Source organism: Podarcis filfolensis, assembly GCF_964270895.1.
Source record: "Podarcis filfolensis genome assembly, chromosome: 10".
NCBI classification, from domain to species: Eukaryota; Metazoa; Chordata; class Lepidosauria; order Squamata; family Lacertidae; genus Podarcis; species Podarcis filfolensis.
In genome coordinates this window covers 42,214,513-42,235,187 of record NC_139612.1, presented here as the reverse complement: position 1 = coordinate 42,235,187, position 20,675 = coordinate 42,214,513, and the positions used below count along the sequence as shown (strand labels likewise).

General features: G+C 41.2%; 1 protein-coding gene across 2 annotated transcripts in view; it reads right to left on the bottom strand.

The window, feature by feature from the left end:
- The window catches only part of UTP20 (UTP20 small subunit processome component), a 58,733-nt gene that overhangs the window by 14,081 nt on the left and 23,977 nt on the right, over nucleotides 1-20,675 (bottom strand). The window contains exons 24-45 of one of the 2 annotated variants that reach the window (XM_083573614.1): nucleotides 20,140-20,225; nucleotides 19,565-19,690; nucleotides 18,732-18,898; nucleotides 17,317-17,525; nucleotides 15,343-15,486; nucleotides 14,073-14,152; nucleotides 13,142-13,368; nucleotides 11,020-11,164; nucleotides 9,859-9,946; nucleotides 8,734-8,877; nucleotides 8,096-8,146; nucleotides 7,853-8,005; nucleotides 6,803-6,958; nucleotides 5,703-5,843; nucleotides 5,088-5,225; nucleotides 3,957-4,096; nucleotides 3,289-3,368; nucleotides 2,181-2,488; nucleotides 1,590-1,729; nucleotides 1,238-1,394; nucleotides 757-858; nucleotides 144-311 (exon numbers count right to left, since the gene is read on the bottom strand). In XM_083573614.1, coding sequence (XP_083429740.1) covers nucleotides 144-311; nucleotides 757-858; nucleotides 1,238-1,394; nucleotides 1,590-1,729; nucleotides 2,181-2,488; nucleotides 3,289-3,368; nucleotides 3,957-4,096; nucleotides 5,088-5,225; nucleotides 5,703-5,843; nucleotides 6,803-6,958; nucleotides 7,853-8,005; nucleotides 8,096-8,146; nucleotides 8,734-8,877; nucleotides 9,859-9,946; nucleotides 11,020-11,164; nucleotides 13,142-13,368; nucleotides 14,073-14,152; nucleotides 15,343-15,486; nucleotides 17,317-17,525; nucleotides 18,732-18,898; nucleotides 19,565-19,690; nucleotides 20,140-20,225 — 3,150 coding nt within the window. The remainder of the gene's footprint in view (nucleotides 1-143; nucleotides 312-756; nucleotides 859-1,237; nucleotides 1,395-1,589; nucleotides 1,730-2,180; nucleotides 2,489-3,288; nucleotides 3,369-3,956; nucleotides 4,097-5,087; nucleotides 5,226-5,702; nucleotides 5,844-6,802; nucleotides 6,959-7,852; nucleotides 8,006-8,095; nucleotides 8,147-8,733; nucleotides 8,878-9,858; nucleotides 9,947-11,019; nucleotides 11,165-13,141; nucleotides 13,369-14,072; nucleotides 14,153-15,342; nucleotides 15,487-17,316; nucleotides 17,526-18,731; nucleotides 18,899-19,564; nucleotides 19,691-20,139; nucleotides 20,226-20,675) is intronic. The other variant, XM_083573615.1, reaches the window with a different exon arrangement.

The following is a 20,675-nucleotide window of genomic DNA, read 5'->3' as shown; positions in this document are numbered from 1 at the left end:
CACATCTGTTTCTATATCGGTAGCATGATCCCATAAAAATGCTTCATTGTGTCACAGTCTGTCCTCCCATTATTCTTCCATATTTTAGTAGTTTATCATGCCACTGCCAAATTTCTCTTTCGGAGAGAGAAAATATATCTTACCTCTTTCAATGGAAGAATGAGCTTAGTCACTTGGTCTTTCCCTATGTACTTGCCAAGGATTTCATAAGAATCATAGCTCTTGCTTCTGCGAGCCTCCATGACTTTGGAAACTATGCCTTTCACCTCTTTCTCCTCTGCAACTTCCCCAAACAGTTCGTGGTTGAAAATCTTTTCAGAAGACACGGAGGAAAGTGTTAACAGTAAGTAGCAGTAGAGCAGCAGTTATAATTTTGCATCCACCTTTTCAGACATGAACAACGAAAGGTCCAACGCGTTCATCTTTAGGGGCGAGGGATGAGCTCAGTTTCTACAGCATCTGCTTTGCACCCAGAAGGTCTCAGGTCCAACCCCCAGCATTGACAGATAGGGCTAGGAGAGTTCCCTGGTTGAAACCTTGGGGAGCTGCTGCCAGACTGAGCTGATGGACCCATGATCTGACTAGGCATAAGAGTGTTCCCTTTAAGAAACAAAAGATCTGATAAAATGTGCAACTAGTCAAGAAGGAAGAGGACCTAGTATTACTTGGGCTCCTTCATGAAGGCAACGGTTTGGTATCACCCAACCAACCACCACGCTCTCTCCATCCAGCAAACGTCGCTTTCAAAGAACTTACCTCGGTCATAAGTTCTACGCAGGGATCCAAGTCTCCCACTTTAAGTCGATTGCTGGCGAGGCTCTTCAGCAAGAGGTGGACTGTGAAAGTCAACACGTGGACCTGCGTGAGCAAAAGAAATCAAGTGACTCTGTGTTTGTTATTTAAAAGGATAACTAATAAAAGAATGACACACATACACAACTGGAATGGTATTTAGAAGATTGCTATAGTGCTTTCAGCAGTCCCCACCCGCTACTGTTACCTACTAAATTAATCTTCGATACAATCCAGCATTTCTTCCAACTGCCTGAGCTTGGACCCAATTTCTCAACTGATTCTGCTTTCTGCTTGCCTGGTGTTGCTGTCAATTAGGCAGGAGAGCCCACTGCAGATTGTGAGTTCAGGGAGCAGGGCTAAGGAGCTATAATGTCCTCTGCCCATAAGCGCCTCCTCCTATCTAATAGGAAGGCGGAAGAAAAAGAAAGCCAGCACTATATACCTGGTAACCATGGACGAGGGTTGACTGCATCTCTTTTAAAACATATTGCAGATACTGTGCCCCCAAAGCCTCCATTATTTTCATCAGGGTGTTGCGTGCAATATCCCGTATTTCCTGTGCTCTGTTCCTCAGAAGGGAGCAGACTTTCAGGAGGATGCTGGAGCCAACAAAGAAGCAAAACAGAAGAGAACCAAACACAAGCTTAAATTATCACTCCAAGAGGTTTGTACAATATTTATCCTATATATGCAAGTATGCATCCCCCCATATGCACTATCTATATGTCTATATATATCCCTAGGTGATTTTCACCATATGGAACTTAATATTCACTAGAAAAGACTGTACATACCTTGGCAAATTCTCTTCCATGACATCTTGGGGAAGAGTCTGCATCAGCTTGACCATTGCAAAAGCAAGTGGAACCCGAACAACTTCTTCATCATTCACAACCTTAGATTTCACAAGCTTGTGCTCTTCATCTCTTTTGACCTGCAGGGCACAGAAACACACAATCTCCAAAGTTACTCAATAGCATTTGCAACTGCCAGCTGTTAAGACAATGATCTTACATCTACGTCCGGAGAGAATACAACACTGGAGCCGACACTCTGTCTAGCCTACCTCACAAGGTTGTTAGGAGGAGAAAGTGAGGTTCATTTGGTATACTTAAAGCGGTATTCAGAGCATCTCTTTGGTACCAAGGACCACAACTGGCATAAACGGGAGCTTTTCTTTTAATGCAAATAGGAGGTGGAGGGGACAAAACGTTAATGCCGCCCACCTCAGTCCTAACCCGGACTGGTCCCCCACGTGGGGACCATTCACACAATTTAAAAGCCACTTGCTATTTTGCTGAATGACAATTCATCTAGTTTAGCTCCCAGAATCAAGATGTACTAAAGACTATTTAAAAATAAACCCCGAAGACTCAGAAATGTACCTTTGCAATGAGACATTTGTGCAATTTGGGCAAGATGTTTCCCTGTACTGTTTCTTGAATATGACTTATCAAGCATTTCAACTCTTCCTTATCCCTAGGCAGGAAGGAAATTGGTTTCAGAGCGATCTGGGTTTTTTTGTCTTCTTCGTTAGTGGCTGGAGCAGACAAAGATGAAACAGGCTCTGTTTGTTCACTGGCATCTTTAGAAAGGTCCTTGGTGGTTTCTTGGTCTTCTTCTCCATCACTAAGCTCCACTTCCATTGTTTCATTCTCCACTTCCAGTTCAGTGTCCATGGCTTCTGCATCTACTAGGCATAATCAAGAGAAAAAAAGGCTTTGATGCTTGCCGATCAAGTCCTTTGTTGGAACAAGACGGACAAAGTGGGACCTGTAATCTAGAGCGCTCCTGTGTAAGATATTAGCAGGCCGCACTCTTCTTCCAGGATTCCCCATTCCATTCCCACTCTCCCCAACTGTTAGCCAGAATTCTGTGCCTAATGAGGAGGATTCCTTATTAGTACAGAGCAGAGATGGGAAATAAGCAGGCCTGGCCCTGCTTTATTTATAACTCCACATAGGTTTAGGACTGGGGCATTACGTAGATATTCTGAACTAGAAACCCAATAATTAACTTTTTAAAATAGAAAGCAGAGATTTTAAAATGCGTAATGAAACAAGAGGCCCTGTGTTTTGCATTCAAAGAGTAATGGCCATGCAAGTTTATTTATTATTATATCAGAACAGAAGAACAGCCTTATGAATCAGTCCAGTGGCCCATCTGGTCCAACAGCCTGTTCTCACAGTCGCCGACCAGATGCCTATAAGAAGTGCGCAAGCAGGACGTTGAGCACAGCAGCACTCTTTCTTCCCCCAGTCTCCAGCAACTGGCCTTCAGAAGCATTACAGCCTCCAGCGCCGGTGGTAGAACATAGCCGTCTAGGTGAGCAGCGATCAGGGTTACAATGCATTAGATGCTAAAGAGGGCGCAGTGTTAACAAGTTGTAGCAAAAAGTCACAGCACTTGAAAGCCTACCAACATTTATCGTGAGACGCACAACCTTACAGGAGCTGGAGCCCACTCCACCAGATGCAGGAATCAGAACCTTACCTTCCTTTTGAATCATCTCAAGCTGCTTTTCAAGAGTTTCGTAGTCAAAATGAAAAGCCTCCAGCACCATAACGAGCACACTGTCAACGAGATTAAGGGGCAGGGAGAGAAATAAAAGGTGCTAAAATCCAAAAAAGGTACAACTTTTCTATTTGTAAAAGGACTGGACTAAAAGAACTGCTCAAGTGAATACTTATGGGGGCACTGGGCTTGAGTTTCTTGAACAGGTGCCCCCTAGGCTGCATGGCAAATCTTTAAAACAGAGGGTACATTCAAAAAGCAAAGTGCAGTATAGCACTGGGGGAAGAGTGGAATCTAGTGTTCAAAGAACGCAAGCAAAAATCTCTTTGGACAAGAGCATTCCTAAAGTAGTTCTTTGATATCTGGCCAAAGTGAATTAAAAGTGCTTGGAACATAAAGCTCTCTTTTCACGCAGACAGAGGCTCAATGCTCCCATTAACATAGTCATCAGCTCGGTTAAAACGACAGCTTTAAAACAGTCCACAGAGATACTATCCTTCTGTGTCAATTTCCTTATTAATGCTATCAGTATGGAGTGACTGGCATTGCAAACCCCTGCAAGGTTGCTCAAAAGCAAGTCCCACTATGCTGCTTGGTAAGTGCACACAGGATTACAGGAGAAACCTTAAAACCGACATTTACAGTACCTGACGCCCAGTTTTTGATTGATCTGTCCAGTCTGCAAGACGTGTATGAAATGTTTCAAGTGATAGAGGTACGCTGACCAAGAAAGATGTCTGCAAACAGCTCCTACCATTTCAACCGAAGCAGTTATCATATTTTCATACTGAGGAACAGAAAACAACCCTTAGGGTCTTCCCAATTTCAAGCAGCACAAAAGCCTTGCCTAGACTAACGAAGCCCATGCAGGCTAGAAGCTTCCTTCCACATCCCCAACACTCCCTTAAAATCATGGCGAAAGTGACACTGTTGAAGCAAGAAGAAAACCTATCCCAGCACTTTCACATCAAAATACCCAAAAGAAGCAACATGCTTTGCAATATTCAGAGACCTATCTGAAGCTTTCCCCCTCATTATTAAATTCTGAAGTTGTGAGGTGTGTGGTGTAGTGGTAAGAGCAATGATAGCTGTTGTGGTGTCCTTCAAATGTTGAGACTACAATTCCCATCAGCCCTAGCCAGCATGACCAATGGTCAGGTTGATGGAAGTTGTAGTACAGCGACATCTTGATGGCACCAATTATCTGTCCCTGGTAGCGTTTGACCAAAAGTAGGGAGCTTTTGGTTCAGGTCCTCACTCAGCCATAAAGCTCACCAGGTGCCCTTGAGGAAGTCACATTCTTTTCAGCCTAAGCTACTTCACAGGGTTGCTGTATGAATGCAATTCTTCCAAATCAGGAGAAGTGGTACAGAGAAATACGTAGGCCTCCCTCACTGAACTATTTGGAGGAACTGCAGGATATGTATGTATGTATGTATGTATGTATGTATGTATGTATAAATAAATACATGTACATGTTTAAAAAACTAAATTATGAAGATAACAGACAAAGAAGAACTCTGCAAAGTTTAGTTCCCAGAAATTGTTATGCACTGTTCCTTCTTTAAAAGGGCAGCTCGAAATAAGAGCCTTAACAAACATTTCAAATAAGTACCATGCTTGGGAGGCACTTCATTTTAAAAAAATCTCAACCCAAATCCCAACACTCTTTATTTTCTCCTCATGAAAAGGGAAATCACCCTGTTGCACTTACAGAAATATGCCACTAAGGGCTATGAAATAAAAGTAGTTCCCACCATTGTATGCTAAAAGTTTACCTTAAGCATTTTCTCGTCAAAGATAGTAGTAGTTGCGTAAGGCATAATGTAATTCTGAAGAGATTTGGAACAGAGTGTGATTTTGCCTTCAGCTAGTTGCTTAGCCAATTTCTTCAAGGCGCGTGCCCTTCTGTGGATCTAAGAGAGATACAAAAGTTTTCACTGAGTGAGGGCCCATATTTAATTCAGTAGACCTAGGAGGTTTGGGTGTCATAATCTATCAAAAGTTTCACCAGCTCTTAACAGCTGGGAGGGGGAGAAACGACACCTTTTTGGATGAGTACTACAACACACTTCTGTCTATTTCTCAAACTGAGACACTGAATAAGAGAAAATACATTCTGATTAAATGCATAAAATTCTAGCTGCTGCCTTTTAAATGTGACATTAACAGCAAAGCTTACCATGTGCTAAAACAGTGTAAATGACATTATAGCCATTAAATCAAAACACACACGCAAAGAGCTATTGTTCTCACAACGATCAATGATTTGTGACTGAAAAACGAGGCAGGCACTTGCAAAGATTTACATTCACAGAAGAAGATGAAGTATCTCCCATCTTTCCACTATCATACAACTATTGTCCAGCGGAAAGAACAGGATTGCATTATACCTGAATATGCTTCATATTTTCAAAGAAGTCCATCTCTGGATCATGAACATCCGTCAGCTGGACCAAGTCCTGAAACTCTGGGTGGTTTGAAAATGCTCGAATCAAGCTGGAGAGCAATGATGTGTAATCCTGCTGAATGCTCTGAAAGCAGCAAGTAACAAAATACCAAGGGAAATGTGAAAGTGTGTGGCTTGGTGTTTTTTTAATGCAGCCATTTGATTATTTCTTTTTTAGAAACACACTGAGCAAGAACAACCATGCAAGAACAAACACAAAAACCAGAATTATGCTTTTGAAACTTTCTCCCTTTGGGACTAGACTGACATCCACACGTATTAAACATTCCTCGATAGATTTTTGTTTAGATCAGGGGCTCTACATATTTACATTGGTACCTGAACTACTCCTGCTGTTATCTGAATGAACATGTCAGGGAAGTGTGGTGGTAGCACATGGCAAGACATCTCACGTGGCCCCACATCCTCTCCACACCATTGTATCAACCCCTCCCCTAGAATTTAGCTTATTTGCCATATTTTGCACTCGTCAACATGTTGGGCTGCAGTAAACATGCTAAGGAAGGTAGGTAGGTAAGGTAATAGGAACAATACAGAAGCATTTTGTTTATGCTTTTTAAAATATTTGCATCTTATCATTAGCCACATTGGGTGCTTTGTTCAATAAGAAGCCTGTCCATGGCCCTGTCTCATTTCAAAATACTAGAATAGGGCATCACTTGTACAATTCTCCTTCACAGTAATGTTTCCTCCTGAAATGTAACAGCAGTCAGACAGCAGTCAGCCTGATGATTATCGGCTTGTGGTGATGCAGAGGTGGGCTTCTTCACCAATGGAACGCACTCTCTGCTGAAATATGAGAGGCATCCCAACATGTGCTGAAGATGCACCTGTCCACACAGACATTCCCTTGATCTCTTGACCAGAGTTTCTTGTTTTAATTGTTGCGTTTTAATGGGGTTGTTTCATGGGAAATGGAACTTCAATCGTGTTATATAACTGGGTTTTATATTCTATAAACCACCAAGAAGCCTATTTTGGCATTAAACAGTATATAATTAAAAATAATAACCAGCTTTTTACCTCAGTCTTGTTCTTCAGCCCTTTTCTCAAAGCTTCTAGAAGAGTGTGATGAATGATTTCCTTGTATTCCTCTTCTGCGTGACTGATTTCAGCAAACAGGTTGATAATAGCATTCAGACAGAGGATGGCACTGTCACTTAGAGACATCTCTCCTAACTAAAGAAAGAAAAAGATTATGGCAGCTGAGATTACAAGAGATGCCCCTGAAACCGTAGATTAAAAGAGACTCAGAAATACGCATGAATATAATCATCGATAAAATATAAACCAGCTCCCCCGACAACAACTCAAGAGCAGTTGTAATGGGAGCAATAGACCTAGAAGCTTTAAATATCTGCAAGCCATATGTAAAAAGTACCATAAAATTGTTATGAAGCTCACTATGAATCAATCATATTTTCCTGTGAAATAAAAGACTTTTTTTGTCATTTTAGAGCTAGCAACGATAACCCACATGCTTACTATCTTTTAAAACACAGCCAAAGTCCACACAAACAGGGATTTCCTATGCTGTCCCCTAATACTGTCAAAAATGTATTTTCCTAAGCCCCTGGGGACCCTCAGAAAAAGCCAGTTTGTGGCACTGAGGGGAGATACTAGGAAGGTGGGGAGAATTGATGAGTATCAGGCAGAGGAAATGGAACAAGCAGAGATTCTGAAAGCTGCCGCCATCTTAGATGTAAGATTATTTTTGGTTCTTCCTTAACTCTCTTACCTCTCTTGAGATATATGCTGCTGCAGGTATTTACTCATATAGCATCCAAAAGGTAATTATAATGCTCACCTAAAATAGCTTATGGCTGTTTTGCAAACATGCACAACTTCCGCGGAGGTGCCTTCTGGGTTCAAAAGGAATATTCTAAATTTTTTTTAACTAAATAATAAAGCAGGAGTTTCTAATCTCATTGATGGTATAAGGGGAAAGATATGCAGATAAATGTATTTTTCAGTTTGCGAAATGATCAATTTTTTTTTTAAAAAAAATAGAGAATACATTTCCAGGAGCTCTACCATAAAGGACAGATCTTTTCCACATGGGCATGGGCTCACCTGTATTGTATAGAAACAGTTATGCATTACTGGAATAAGGTAGTCGACATCCACTGTTTTCATTGCCTTGATATGAGAAGTGATGTCTTGAAATGCTGACAAGCGGATATCGAAATTGATATCATCAAGATGACGTGGATCAAAAGCATTCAGCTACAAAGGGCAAAAGGTTTAATAAAGATATAAAAATCAAAATGATGACAGAAAATTTCTTAGAAGTAAATCAGGTGAAACATTACATACCTTAACTGTATCTGTAATGTATTTTAGATTGCTGTCCAAATCTGATAAAGTCTATAAAAAAAGGAAAAATAATAAAAAGGCAAATTTAACAAACCTAGAATTATTTCACACACGTATCATCTACCGTCACATTAATAGCGCTTTTCTCTGAACATTCTCCAGTTCTACATTTTACTTTTTAAAAAATAGGACCACCAGAAGTGGCCACAGGATTCAAAATTCAGATGCTCCATTCTTTCGTTCCAGCGTACCACACTTTGTACTTATTTGACCAGAAACTAACCAGGTCTTCCATTATCTACTCATAATATTTTGAGTTTTAGAACTCATCACCATCCACTACATTTCCCACAGTTCCTGGAGGCTGAGGAGGCCATTTTGAAAGTCCATTGCCCAACCACTAAGAAAAAAGGAAGCAGTCAGGGGAAAGGGATAAGATAGCCTCTCAAGGGACTGCAGAGGGATTTGGGACTGGGAAGACTAATGGTCCCAATGACATCCCCAAGAGCATGGCAGGGTCATAGATTGAAATGGACACTCAGAGAAATCATTATGGATCAAGTTCACATCACAACCAAAATAGTGTTGAGCAATCGCTAACAAAAATGCTATAAATGTGCTACTACTGTATTCAGTACCTCAAAAACCATGCAGAGCGTCTGACGGGACAATTTGTTCTGAACAACAGAAAACAATTTTGCCAGTGGTTTGAGGAAACTTGCTGGATTCAAACAATGCTTCAGTAGATTTTGTACCGTTTCCAGGATGTCAATCTCAGTATCCTGGGAAAAAAACCAGATAAATCATGACACAATTCCTCACTTACACTGAAAAATAACATAATGCAATCCAGTTCAGAAATGTCAAAAGAGATTTAGTTAAATGTATATTAATCAAGAAACAACTTACATATTTCCACTGTGCAAAATACATGAAAAAAGTACCCTGCTCTGTATATAGACTAAACTACAGCATAGCACAATTATCAGTAAGCTTGAACAAGACTCAGCAAGCCTTGTCCTTGCATGCTCCCCCTCCCCTCTCTTCCTGCCCCATAAGCAAGAGGAGCAGTTCAGAAGCTCATTTTGCTGCTTTTGCTTAATCAATGCATGTACCATGACCATGACTGCAACTTGGCTTGTTTCAATCAAACTGTTAACTACAGTTTGTTGGTTTAGATGAAACCCCCCCCCCCCCAAATAACGATTAAGCAAAAGTGAAGCTTTTAAACTCCTCCTGGCTACACAGAAGGAAAGGGAACTGTGCAAGCCCAAGGCTCACCCTGGTTTGTTCGTTTTATACTCAACTATGTTTTACAACGGCGATGGCTAGCCTGTAGCTCTCCGGATGTTGCTATACTACAATTCCCACCATCCCTGACCACTGGTCATGCTTGCTGGGGCTGATGGGAGTTGGAGCCCAACGACATCAGGAGTCCCACAGCTTCCTCATCCCAGGATTAGCCTGGCATCCTAACATGGGAAGTGGTTTGCACCGAGAACATAGGTTAACTGAAATCTGAACCAGGGACATCCCACTTCCAAACTTTCTTTTTTTAAACCACTCCATTATAGTTGCTCTTATATTAAAAGGGGGGAGGGGAGGGAATCCCAAAGGCACAGCAGAGCACATTGAATAACAGTGACCCAAACAAGTTAGCAGCAGATCATGATGACCTGGAAAAATAGTTTAGAAGTTCACCAGAAAACAGCCAAACTTGAAAGAAAATGTGACTTCCCACAGGCATAAATAACAAAGCTTACCTGCACCATGTTACTCTGGTGGAGGAAAGGGAGAAGAAGACCAATCAGGATGGAGCTCTGACTCTTGTCCTTTATAAACTTGCTAATTCTATATTCAACAGAAGCAAGAGGTTAGCCTTGCACCGATATAATCACAACATCATGATTCAATTGCATATAATATAATCATCTGTTAATGTAAACTGCTGCTGATGTTCTGCTTACAAAAGGGCACATGAATGCATTAATAAAATTCTGGTCCACACGTGACTTCACACAAACAAATATGGACAACTGCAAGTCGAAGAACAGGTATACACTGTATACCTATCAGTGTATAGGTAAACTACACATATATGAATTAAGAGTTTGTGATCCCCAGCACAGAATGGATCAGAAGATTCCTGTCCAAGGTGCTGCCAATCAGTGGACAATACTGGGCTAGACATCCAGTCAGAACAGTCTGATCCCTTCTAAGGCATATGCTATGGTGACATGCAGGGAGGAAGCTGCATATGAGTTACATGGAGCCAAGAAACTTAGATTCAGAGCCTCCCATGCCTGAAATACATACAATAGCTTCCAGAGTGAACTCCCAACAAAAAGCCCTGCCCTGCCTCACCCTGAAGCTCAAGCTTCCCGACAGCCTCTTGCAGGTGGTTCTCTTGAAAACATTTTTTGTTCACAAGTCTATTCAGCTGTTTAATTTCCTATTTTAAAAGAAACCTGTCATTTTTAACGATTATTTTTATACTGCTTTATGGTATTTTACTTTGTGCACCTCCTTGTGGTTTTGTGTGAGTGGCGAGTACATTCGTACCTCCGCTTATGTATCCCTCTGCATACGTAAACTTTGGGGTGCGAATGCGGCAAAACTGGAAGTATTTTTCCAGGTTTCGCCATGCATGCATGTACAGAAGTGCTTGATGCGCCACGCGCATGCACAGAAGCACTAAACCACACCGCACACGTGCGCAGAAGCGGTCCTGCGGTTGCAAACTCCTCGGGATGCGGCCGCACCTCTGGAACCGGAGGTACCACTGTATATAAATTCACAACCGGAGGTACCACTGTATATAAATTTACTCCTCTCCCTCTCTCTCTCTATATATACATATATAGTAAATATTTAAGGGACCCTATATAAATCAGTACTCTTTGCAATACCAAGGAACTATTTACTTTGAAAGGATGTTTAGTTCTTTGCTGACTTGTGCTCTGTACTTCTTCTTCTTCATCTTGTCCACACTGAACATAGTTTTGCTGAGATACTGAAGGATTGCAGGCACATGGGGGAGAATCAGTTTCACACCCGTGGTGGGAACATCTGCAAGGGAGACAGTGAGTTTATTTACCATTCAGAGACGTTAAGTACTCCAAGCAGAAAAACTAAAGAATATCATCCAATTCCTCACAAATAGTATAACAATTGTTCTGGGGTTATTTCAATTTATATCCTTTTCTGCATATACTACCCAAAGAAGGTAACAGAAATAATAATAAAAATGCAATGAGTTGAATCCAGAGATTCTAGTGCACTAAAGTGGGCTGGTGGAAGTCCTCTTTCCTCCCTGCCCTTCCCCCCAGCAGCCCACCCAGGAGCTTCTCCCAAGGATGGAGGGATCCTGCTAATGGGATGTGGCACCAAGTGGTGTGTTTGTGTGTCCCTGAGTGGAAGCAATTTCCACAAGCTTGCACATGATGATGGAACGACATCAAAGAGACGGGCAAGCTGGCCATATCTTCATATTATATTTTATATGAAAAGGCCTCCTGACTTGGCTAACCTGATGAAATAGGAGTTTATATCAGCCAACAATAACCTATATGCCATAATAAAATGTCTGACAACTAAAAATGCAGCTTGTTAACAGATATTATTATATGGCTCCCAGAAATACTATCATTATGGCTAAACGTGGGAAAATATTGGTTTGGAAACTAGCACATTTCCTGGGAAACCGCTGAATGTAGTAGAAGTTGCTACTAAAGGGATTGATTAGGAGACAAGGGAACTTGCTATCCAGTTACTGAACGATGCTTTAATTTAAATTCTTTAGCCAACATGAAATGTGTATGTTTGCTGCTCAAAAACACAGTAGTCAATAATATTTGCTGGTCGTTGCTCTTGAAGTGGATTCTGTTCTCTCCAGCAAGCTGAAAGCTGACAGAGATCCTTCAAGCCAGGATATAAACAGATGTCGGGGGGGGGGGACAAACAAACACCTGTGCACTGTCCTTTACCACAATGTAACACTTTTAATAAAGGCCCATCTTTTATCTCAAGTGCTAGGAGTTTCTGTTGGTTCTGTTTCTCTGGGACAATATACCCTTTCCATCAGAACTCCTGTTCACTGGAAACCCAGCTCTGTGGCTGCAACACCTCAGCTGTAAACCTCCTTTCCCTTTTGTGGTTGCCTAGCACCAAATCTGATGGTTTTTGTATGTGAATACAGTTTTCATGTCCTCATGCTTTTCTATGGTTTTAGTGCTGTTTTCAGCTGTCCCTATGTCCTGCTCTTTTACTGATATTTTATTATTCTATCTGAGTGCTTTAAGTGATGTTACGTTACTTTGGTGTTTTTATTACTGAAAGGTGGGATAGAAATGCTTTAAAAAAGAAACAGAGGAAAGGAACTTTGCGGGTGTGAGCTGCAGAATTGCTCCATTCATTTTCTGATAGACAGGCCTATGAACTGAATACTGCGCTGGAAGTCACAAAACCAGCATTTAGTCTAGACTGACCTGTACGATGGCTATTGGGTGCCATTGCACCTTCTGCTCTAAGGATGAAGTGAAAGCTAAATCTGGAGATGAAATTACTAGTATAAGAGGGCTCTTCAACTGTTGACTGTTATAAGCCAAAACTACAAACTGAAATCAATTACAAGTGATACTTGGTCTTGAGGGCAGGGCAGAGAACATATCCAGTGAGAATGTGTGTGAAACAATACTGGGAACATTGGGAGGAAAAACACGAAACACACCATGAGAGAAGTTGGTAATGCAGCTCTCAATGAAAGATACTCTGCCCCGCCAACAACCCATTTATTTATTATGAGTTTTTACAAATGAATTTCCATCTCACCCTTTAATACATGTACTTCTAAGGGAGGCAATAAAAACCAGTAAAAATGAAATTATAAGAAGTCTACAGAGCATAACTACAATACATTATCTAGTAAGTGTGCTGAGAATATTTTCTTTCACAAATGAGTTTCTAATTCTACCACACAAGCAAAATGGAACAAGCAGTTTCGAAAATATTCACTTGCAATAGATTCGGGCGCCTAACCACCCGTACCTTCTGTCGTTTCATCAACTTCTTGGAAGACACAGTCTGTCACTGTCAAGCTGCACATATCGTCATCGGGCTCCAAGTCAGGAGTGTTTAGAAGACTGTCAGCCACGTCCATCACAACACCAGCCGTTGCCTCACACAAGCTTTTGGCCGAAAGCAGCGCAAACACATTGGATAACACATCATATTCTGGATGTCCTGGCATCTGCTTGGCCAGCAAAGGGAAATACCTGAGGGAAAGGCAACAAACAGGCAGGAAAATACTAATGTAGCAATATCTAACTCTAGCAAAATGACTAGTGACAACATTAGAATGAAGCTCCCAACAGGTAAGGCCTAAGTCAGTGATCCAGAAAAAGGATCCAGCAGGCTCTCCTTACGTTCATAATACTAAAGCCGGGGAGTGGGGAGTAGAGATGCCCCTTTCACAAGTTTGAAGGAACGTTCCATAAAGTCACAGTAGGAACCAAAGCAGGTGAAACTCCTGAATTGCCCTTGTCATGTTTCTCTTAAGTTCCTACAACTCCTGACCTTTTTCTTCTTCTTCACTGTTCAGAGTCTCAAAAATTGTCAAAAGGAGGAGGACGACGATAACAACAGGTGGAGGTGCAGATTTCAGGGCCTGAAACATTTGCAGAGAACATGCCCCTTGCCCCATTCCAAGTCAGCCCTAATGCTAACTTGAAAATGAAAATGTCAAGAGGATACCGTCATCGATTTACCAGTATATAAATTGTGTTAAATAAACAAGATGTGTTCTTGTCACTGTACCTGTGTATATGGTCACTATAAACAACCAACATTAACTTTAGATTAAAAGTGCGGCTCACTTATATATATACACATAGATACATATATACACACACACCTCTGAGTAGCAGTATAGTAAAGTTATACCACGATCCATTGTTTCATTAAGAAGAAAGTAATTTACCTGGGACTTCTGCTCCATATGTGAATGATTTTGAGTAAGAGAGTAGGAGAATATTGGCTCTCAGAGGCCAACCTGAGGATCTGAGGGAACAAAACAGGAGAAAATAAAATCGGGGCAAAATATGGAGGCTGTCTTGGTAGAGATGTTTGCAAAAGAAGAAGCATTAGCATGCTCACTATTTGCTTCTGAAGGAACAATTTACTATTTGCATTTATCTTCCTTTCACCACAACGCTAAGAGCTAAGCCAGGTATTTCTGCCTCCACTAACATCAAGAACAAAACTGGTAATGACGAGTGGAGCCATGTTGCCGTTATGGCTTCTCTACACCCACCACAGCTAAGGCAGTCTAGCATTAAAGGGACCATCTCCAAGTACCTGAGAGAGGTAGAGTAGTGAAGAAAGCAGGTTATAGTCTGAAGGAACCATCATTTTTTCCTGTTACATACTTAGAGGTGAGCCAGCACATGCTCACAGGAGACTTCTTTCTAGTTTTATCTAAAAAGAAGTATCCAATATTTGCTTTATGTTTCATTATCTTTGTGAGGCTTGACCAAAGAGTTACTGCAGTGCAGATGGGTGACAGCTTCCACGACTTTAAGACTGTTGTGGCATGAAAGGGCTCTTGTCATGAATGGCAGATCTGTTCCCACTCCCTTGGACCTCAGGCAGTAGGTCTAGCTGTTGTGGCATGCACACTGCCACAGTATGGTAACAGAGAGAGAGAGAGAGGAGTGGCGGGTGCCACTCAGTGACACACTTTCTCCCAACAAAGATGTGGCATTGACTTAGGAACATGTATATCTCACCCAACAAAATTGAAACTTTACATTTGTCAACATGAAGTCACATTCAAGTTTTGTGGAGATGATATAGGCAAAAGCCTTTAGATTCAACGAAACCCGTGCTGTTTATGAAAGGACAAACCCGGTTTACATTGTACTTGGATTAAATTTACATACTTCTGGACTGTAGCTTGATTACACTGATTAATACACTGATTAATATTTATTTATTTATTTATTTATTTATGCATGCATGCATGCATGCATGCATGCATGCATGCATACCCCACCCATCTGGCTGGGTTTCCCCAGCCACTCTAATAAAATTAAATGTTTTGTTCCTAGCATGCCCTCTGTGCTTGCCCCAAATACCACTTCCACTCCAAAGCAAGTCATTTGTGCAGTTTGGAAGATGCTAGAGGACACTTGAGACATGCGCCTAAGTAAAGGAAAGCAAGCAACTCTCCACCTTCACGCTGCCCTTACCTGGGGCCAAACTACCGCATGAAAAACTGCATCGATCTCTTCCACACTGAAGTTGTAAGTTTTGAAATCAGAGAAAAAGTCTGCTATAAGTTTAAGTCCAAGGCGCCTCAAATTTTTCAGTGGGTTAATTAATTTGAGTTGAATCTGCAAAACAAATCATAACAATCCTGTGAAGGTCTTTTTCCCCTTCTTAAGCAAAACATTTAAAGGGCAGTTATTCTTTACCACCTAAGATTTAAAAGACTAGTTACTGAATGTGTCCTCTGAACTGCAAGCAGTAACCATATGTCTGCATTGCCTCTGTCCGAGTTACACTAATGCTGCATGTCTCTGGAGTGTTAATGTAAATTTATATAAAGAACTTTAATCCAAAGATCACAGGATGGTTTATAACGTAAGAGCACAAAAGAAATAATAGCAAAAAAGAAAACCCCAATACATTTTTAAAGTCCATAGATATATTGCACAGCAAATAAAGATATTGAGATCTGTTCGCATAGCATGAGAGCGAAAAGCAAGCATGCTGGAGATGACAAGCCCACCTAGGGCCAGCCCGAAAGCTAGGCGGTGTGAGATAGCTGCCTCAAGCAGCAGGTGCTGAAAGTGGAGACCACCATGAGTATGAATGTAAGATTCAACAGCTAGCCTGGTTAGTTTCTCTATGTGAGATCTGCATGGCGAGGAAGCATCTTAACCTCAAGTGGCAGCCCTGTGTCACGAGAAAAAAAATCTACCCCAAATGAGAACTGTAGGAAATAGTAACCCCACACCTCCATTTATAACTATACAAAGTTAACATTTAACACAGACAGTAGTATTAGTAGGCAATAAATGACTAATGTGTTTTGAAAAAGAGCCAGTAGAATATAAATGAGGCTCTTAATTGGCATTTATTTCCTCACTAGATAATGAAGTGTTAAATTAAGTTTAACAAATGGCAACGCTGAAAAAAATATTTGTGAAGCCTGGAGTTACTGAATTACAGCTTTTCGTCTCAAGAGTTAGTGAATAACTTCATGTGCAAAACTAATTACCATGAACTTCAGCAACACTGCTGTCAAAATGATTACTCTGAGCTCAGTCTGAATGTCTGCATGTCCATGGAGTGCAATATTGTACATCAGATCTTGCACTGTGACTTTTCTGGGTGTTGCTCTTTTTGAACTTCCTGGCAAGAGGCAATGGCGGACTTGCAAGCCACATTAAGCCAAACTATAGTCTGATGTGAAAAAGCAACATGCAGGCGCACATTATTCAAACATTTCCATGGTAATCCTTTCCCACTCCTGCTGCTATCATGCTGTGGCTGAAATAAACCAGAGTTTGGCTTGTTGCACTGGCCAAACCCAGGCTCATGGTATGTTTCTCTCCAAACAAGCCACAAGTATTAAGCCCAAAATAAACCTTGGTTACAAACCACAAACCCAGCTTCAAATGACACAAGCCAGACTGCAGCTTGTTTTGTACACAACAGGGCAGCAGCAGGAGCAGTGAAGGAGAACTGGAATTTTATACCTCTCTCCTCAATTGCATGTAAGGACAAATGAAATTCTTTCATATCCTTTTAGTTTGGAGGGAGGTAAAAGACAGGATTGCCCTCTATCTCATCAATATTTGATTTATATTTGGAACCACCGGTATGTGCAATTGGAACAGAATAGGGCGATTTATGGTTTTGTTTACGAGCAAGTGGAATTTAAATTAGCTTTATATGCAGATTATTTATTACTCTTAACTATATTTATGTCAGAATTAATAACAATTGATAGAATTTTAAGGTATACAATTAACTGGTTAAAATCTGCATTAATGCCAGTGGATGTCAAAGCATAAAAGACTAAGCATGGTCAGAGAAAATTGTTCAAGAGGAACTCTCCTTGGTCCTGAAGTGAGCAACGTGCCTTGCTCTATCATGCCCCATGGGCTTCTCATCAGAAACAGAACAGAACGCATACACAGGAGCAAATTTCTCACCTTTTCCCGTTCCTGAAGAATGTGGGATACTGTTGCCATCATGCAAAGTAAAATCTGCAAAATCTCAGGCAGGTACTGGTTGATCAGATGCCCCATGTTTTTCAGTACTACTTCCAGGCTGTTGAAAAGGCTATGCTGCCGACCGAGAGGCAAGACTCGAGATAAATCGAGTTCTTCCACTGCTTGGAGCACTGCAGAGAGGCAATTTCCTACCAAAAGCAAAAAGGAGAAGAAAGTGGGGGGTGGGAGGCGGAAACAATAGTATCATCTTGGTAATAACGCTACAGAGATTGAAGGTACTGTTCAGTTTTGGTAGGTGCATTTCAAGATGGAATATCCCACTCCTAAAGATACAGAAATTAGCAAATCAATAATGCCTAGGCTTCTGTTGCAATGCTATACACCCAATTTTAAGAACCAAATTCTAGGGAAGGTGTTTTTTCTATTAAAAAAAAACCTGAAAAGCAGCAGAAGCAATATATGGTTTAAAGGGCAAAAATTAGAATGACCCCTTAATGGATGTGTTCTGCCCTTGGGAGCTAAATCCCACTTAACACAGTGCGGCTTACACTCTAGTAAGCATTTAGAGGATTGCACTTTAAGAGATTTTTGGTTTTCACAAACAAGATGAAGAACTAATGTTCCCTACTATTACTAAATGTAAAAATAGGGTCACAAGGAACGTTCAGTGGCAAAAAAACACACCTAAGACAAAGGAGATCACAGTTCAATGTAATGCAGACTCTATATGTAAAAGGTAAAGGTAAAGGACCCCTGGACAGTTAAGTCCAGTCAAAGGTGACTATAGGGTTGCAGCGCTCATCTCACTTTCAGGCCGAGGGAGCTGGTGTTTGTCCCCAGACAGCTTGACTAAACTGCTTCTGGTGCAACGGAACACTGTGATGAAAACCAGAGCGAACGGAAATGCCGTTTACCTTCTCACCGCAGCAGTACCTATTTATCTACTTGCACTAGTGTGCTTTTGAACTCCTAGGCTGGCAGAAGCTGAGACGGAGCAAAGGGAACTCTTGAACCAGATTAAAATATTATCAAGAACCACCCAAAACAAATATTGCAACTAAATCAGCTGCCCGAGGAATCATCTCCCAATTTCCCCCCTAATTTTCCAATCAAAATCAGCAATCCATTCTCCTTAAAACTCTCAATCCAACTCTCAAAGCTGCTTCACTATCACGCATGATGCCCAGATCCATGGTTTTAACACTGAAGCAAGTTAGACATGCAGCAAAATATGCCACTATATTTTACAGTTCAAGCTATAAGCTACGAAGAAGCAACAAAATATTGCAGTGTATCGTCACCTGGCATACTCCTTTACTATTGGGCCCTTCCTGTTGGGCTCTTACTAGCCGCGTTCGCCATTAGATAAAAAGTTTCTCACGTACAAGCCATACCATTGCCAAAGTGCTTCACAGGCTCAAATAGCAGATCCAGGAACATCCTAATCTCTTCAGGCAGTGAGCCAGCAAGGAATCTCAAAACAATAGCCATGCGTGTCCCAGCGGCTGACTTCCCCTGTGTTTTGCTTCCAGTTTTGTTTCTCATCCGTCCATACAGAATCCTTCCGATACCAAAAAGGAAGTTATTATTATTTTTACAGGTTACCAACCTGCATACAGAAGACTTCGTCCATTGGGCCTGTTGACCTTTTCTTTTTTTATATATAGACGTAAGAGAACGCTTCCAAGTTGCCAGAATTGCAATCATAATTTTGGCTGCAAAATGAGAGCTATCATAACCCACACGCTCCCGCCCTTTTGTTTTGATTTTTGCCTGTTCTACCCTCCCAGCAACCCTGTGAGGTAAGTGAAGCCAACTGGTGATGACTGGCCCAAGGCTACCCAATGAACTTCATGACAGACTTGGTGTTTGAATCCAGACCTCCCTAGCCCTAGTTTGGGACACCACTTTGGCTCCAAATCAATATAATTACTGACGCAATTTCCCAGTGACTTGATTGGAAAGTTTCTTAACCATTTGGAAGAACTACAATGAATAAGGACTCACTTAACTTACAGAAGACAGTTTTCCACTAAAAAAAAAAAAAGTAGGTTAAGTAACCCTATAGTATTTGGAATTCACAGTGAAACCTGAGAAGCAGGTCCAAAAATCCAACCATCTTCCTGTTGAAGTAGGCCCATACATTGTCATATTTCTTTTGTAAAGATCCATAAGGAACCTATACAGACTTGATTTCTAAGTTAATAATATACAGAAGCGCCTTAACCTCATTAGAACAGGAACAAGCTCTGGCCGGTGCAGTGCCTTTACTGTGGTGTTTTCTTCAGAAATGCTGAAATGAACTATTTCTTCCTTAAAGCTCTTGTCTTCCAGTAGCCGTTCCAAGTTCTCTCTGTAAGTAGATAATGCAAGATTAAGAAAAAGATTTTCTATGCAATATCTTAGAAAACAAAGGCACAGATCCTAGAAACAAATTATGTTTATGCTTGGCGAAGAGAGCGCCTGTCAAGAACATGCATGTGTGAACACTTACGCACCATTTGCTCTGGCCATGATATATTTTTCCTTTATGATGGCTGAAGCAAAACAAACAGCCAAATCAAACTGGGGATGCAATCTAGCGAGAGTTCCTCCACCGACCGAAGGCATCCATTAGCGCAACAAGGATGGACAGAATTCCCAGCATCTCCTCCCCTGCCCTTCTTCCATCACTCTGCCTACCCACCAGCTCCAGAGGATTGAGGAGCCCCTGGAGCAAAATTTGGGGAGCTAAGAGGGACGAGCTAATGTCTTCCATCAGCAGAGCAATACCCACTGAATCCCACCTGTGGAACCTCTTACCGGTATGGCAGTAAGTGTGGATGCTTGTAAGTCATGATACAGTCAAGAGCTACTTTTTGCACACTCTGGTCTTGATGAGACAGCAGCTGAAGATAAAGTTTTAGAAGAAATAAGTCAGAAGAAAGCACACATAGGCCAGATTCCAACTTATATTGCTTTAGTAAATCCCCTCTCCCCATAGGCTTTTATTTTTCTGAGGTTTCAATGATGTAACTAATCTTGTGCCCAGTCACACTTCATCCCTTTGACTAGCCTGACGAAGAGGAACAGGACAGGAGAGAGGTAAACAAAGCTGCCTGCAGTTGTTTGCCTTAATTTTGCAAGATGCTTAAGAGATTTATTCTACAATCAAGCAGTATATAATATTTGTGCAATAAATAAATAACAAAATACATGATTATTGGGGAGATTGGCTTGAGCAACCTCTCCACAAACATAGTAAGAAAATTTGAGAAGCCCTGGCCTTACACAGAGATATGAAACAGAACACAATTTCCACTAATCCTTAACATTGTCCATCATTCCAATTGTAGGAA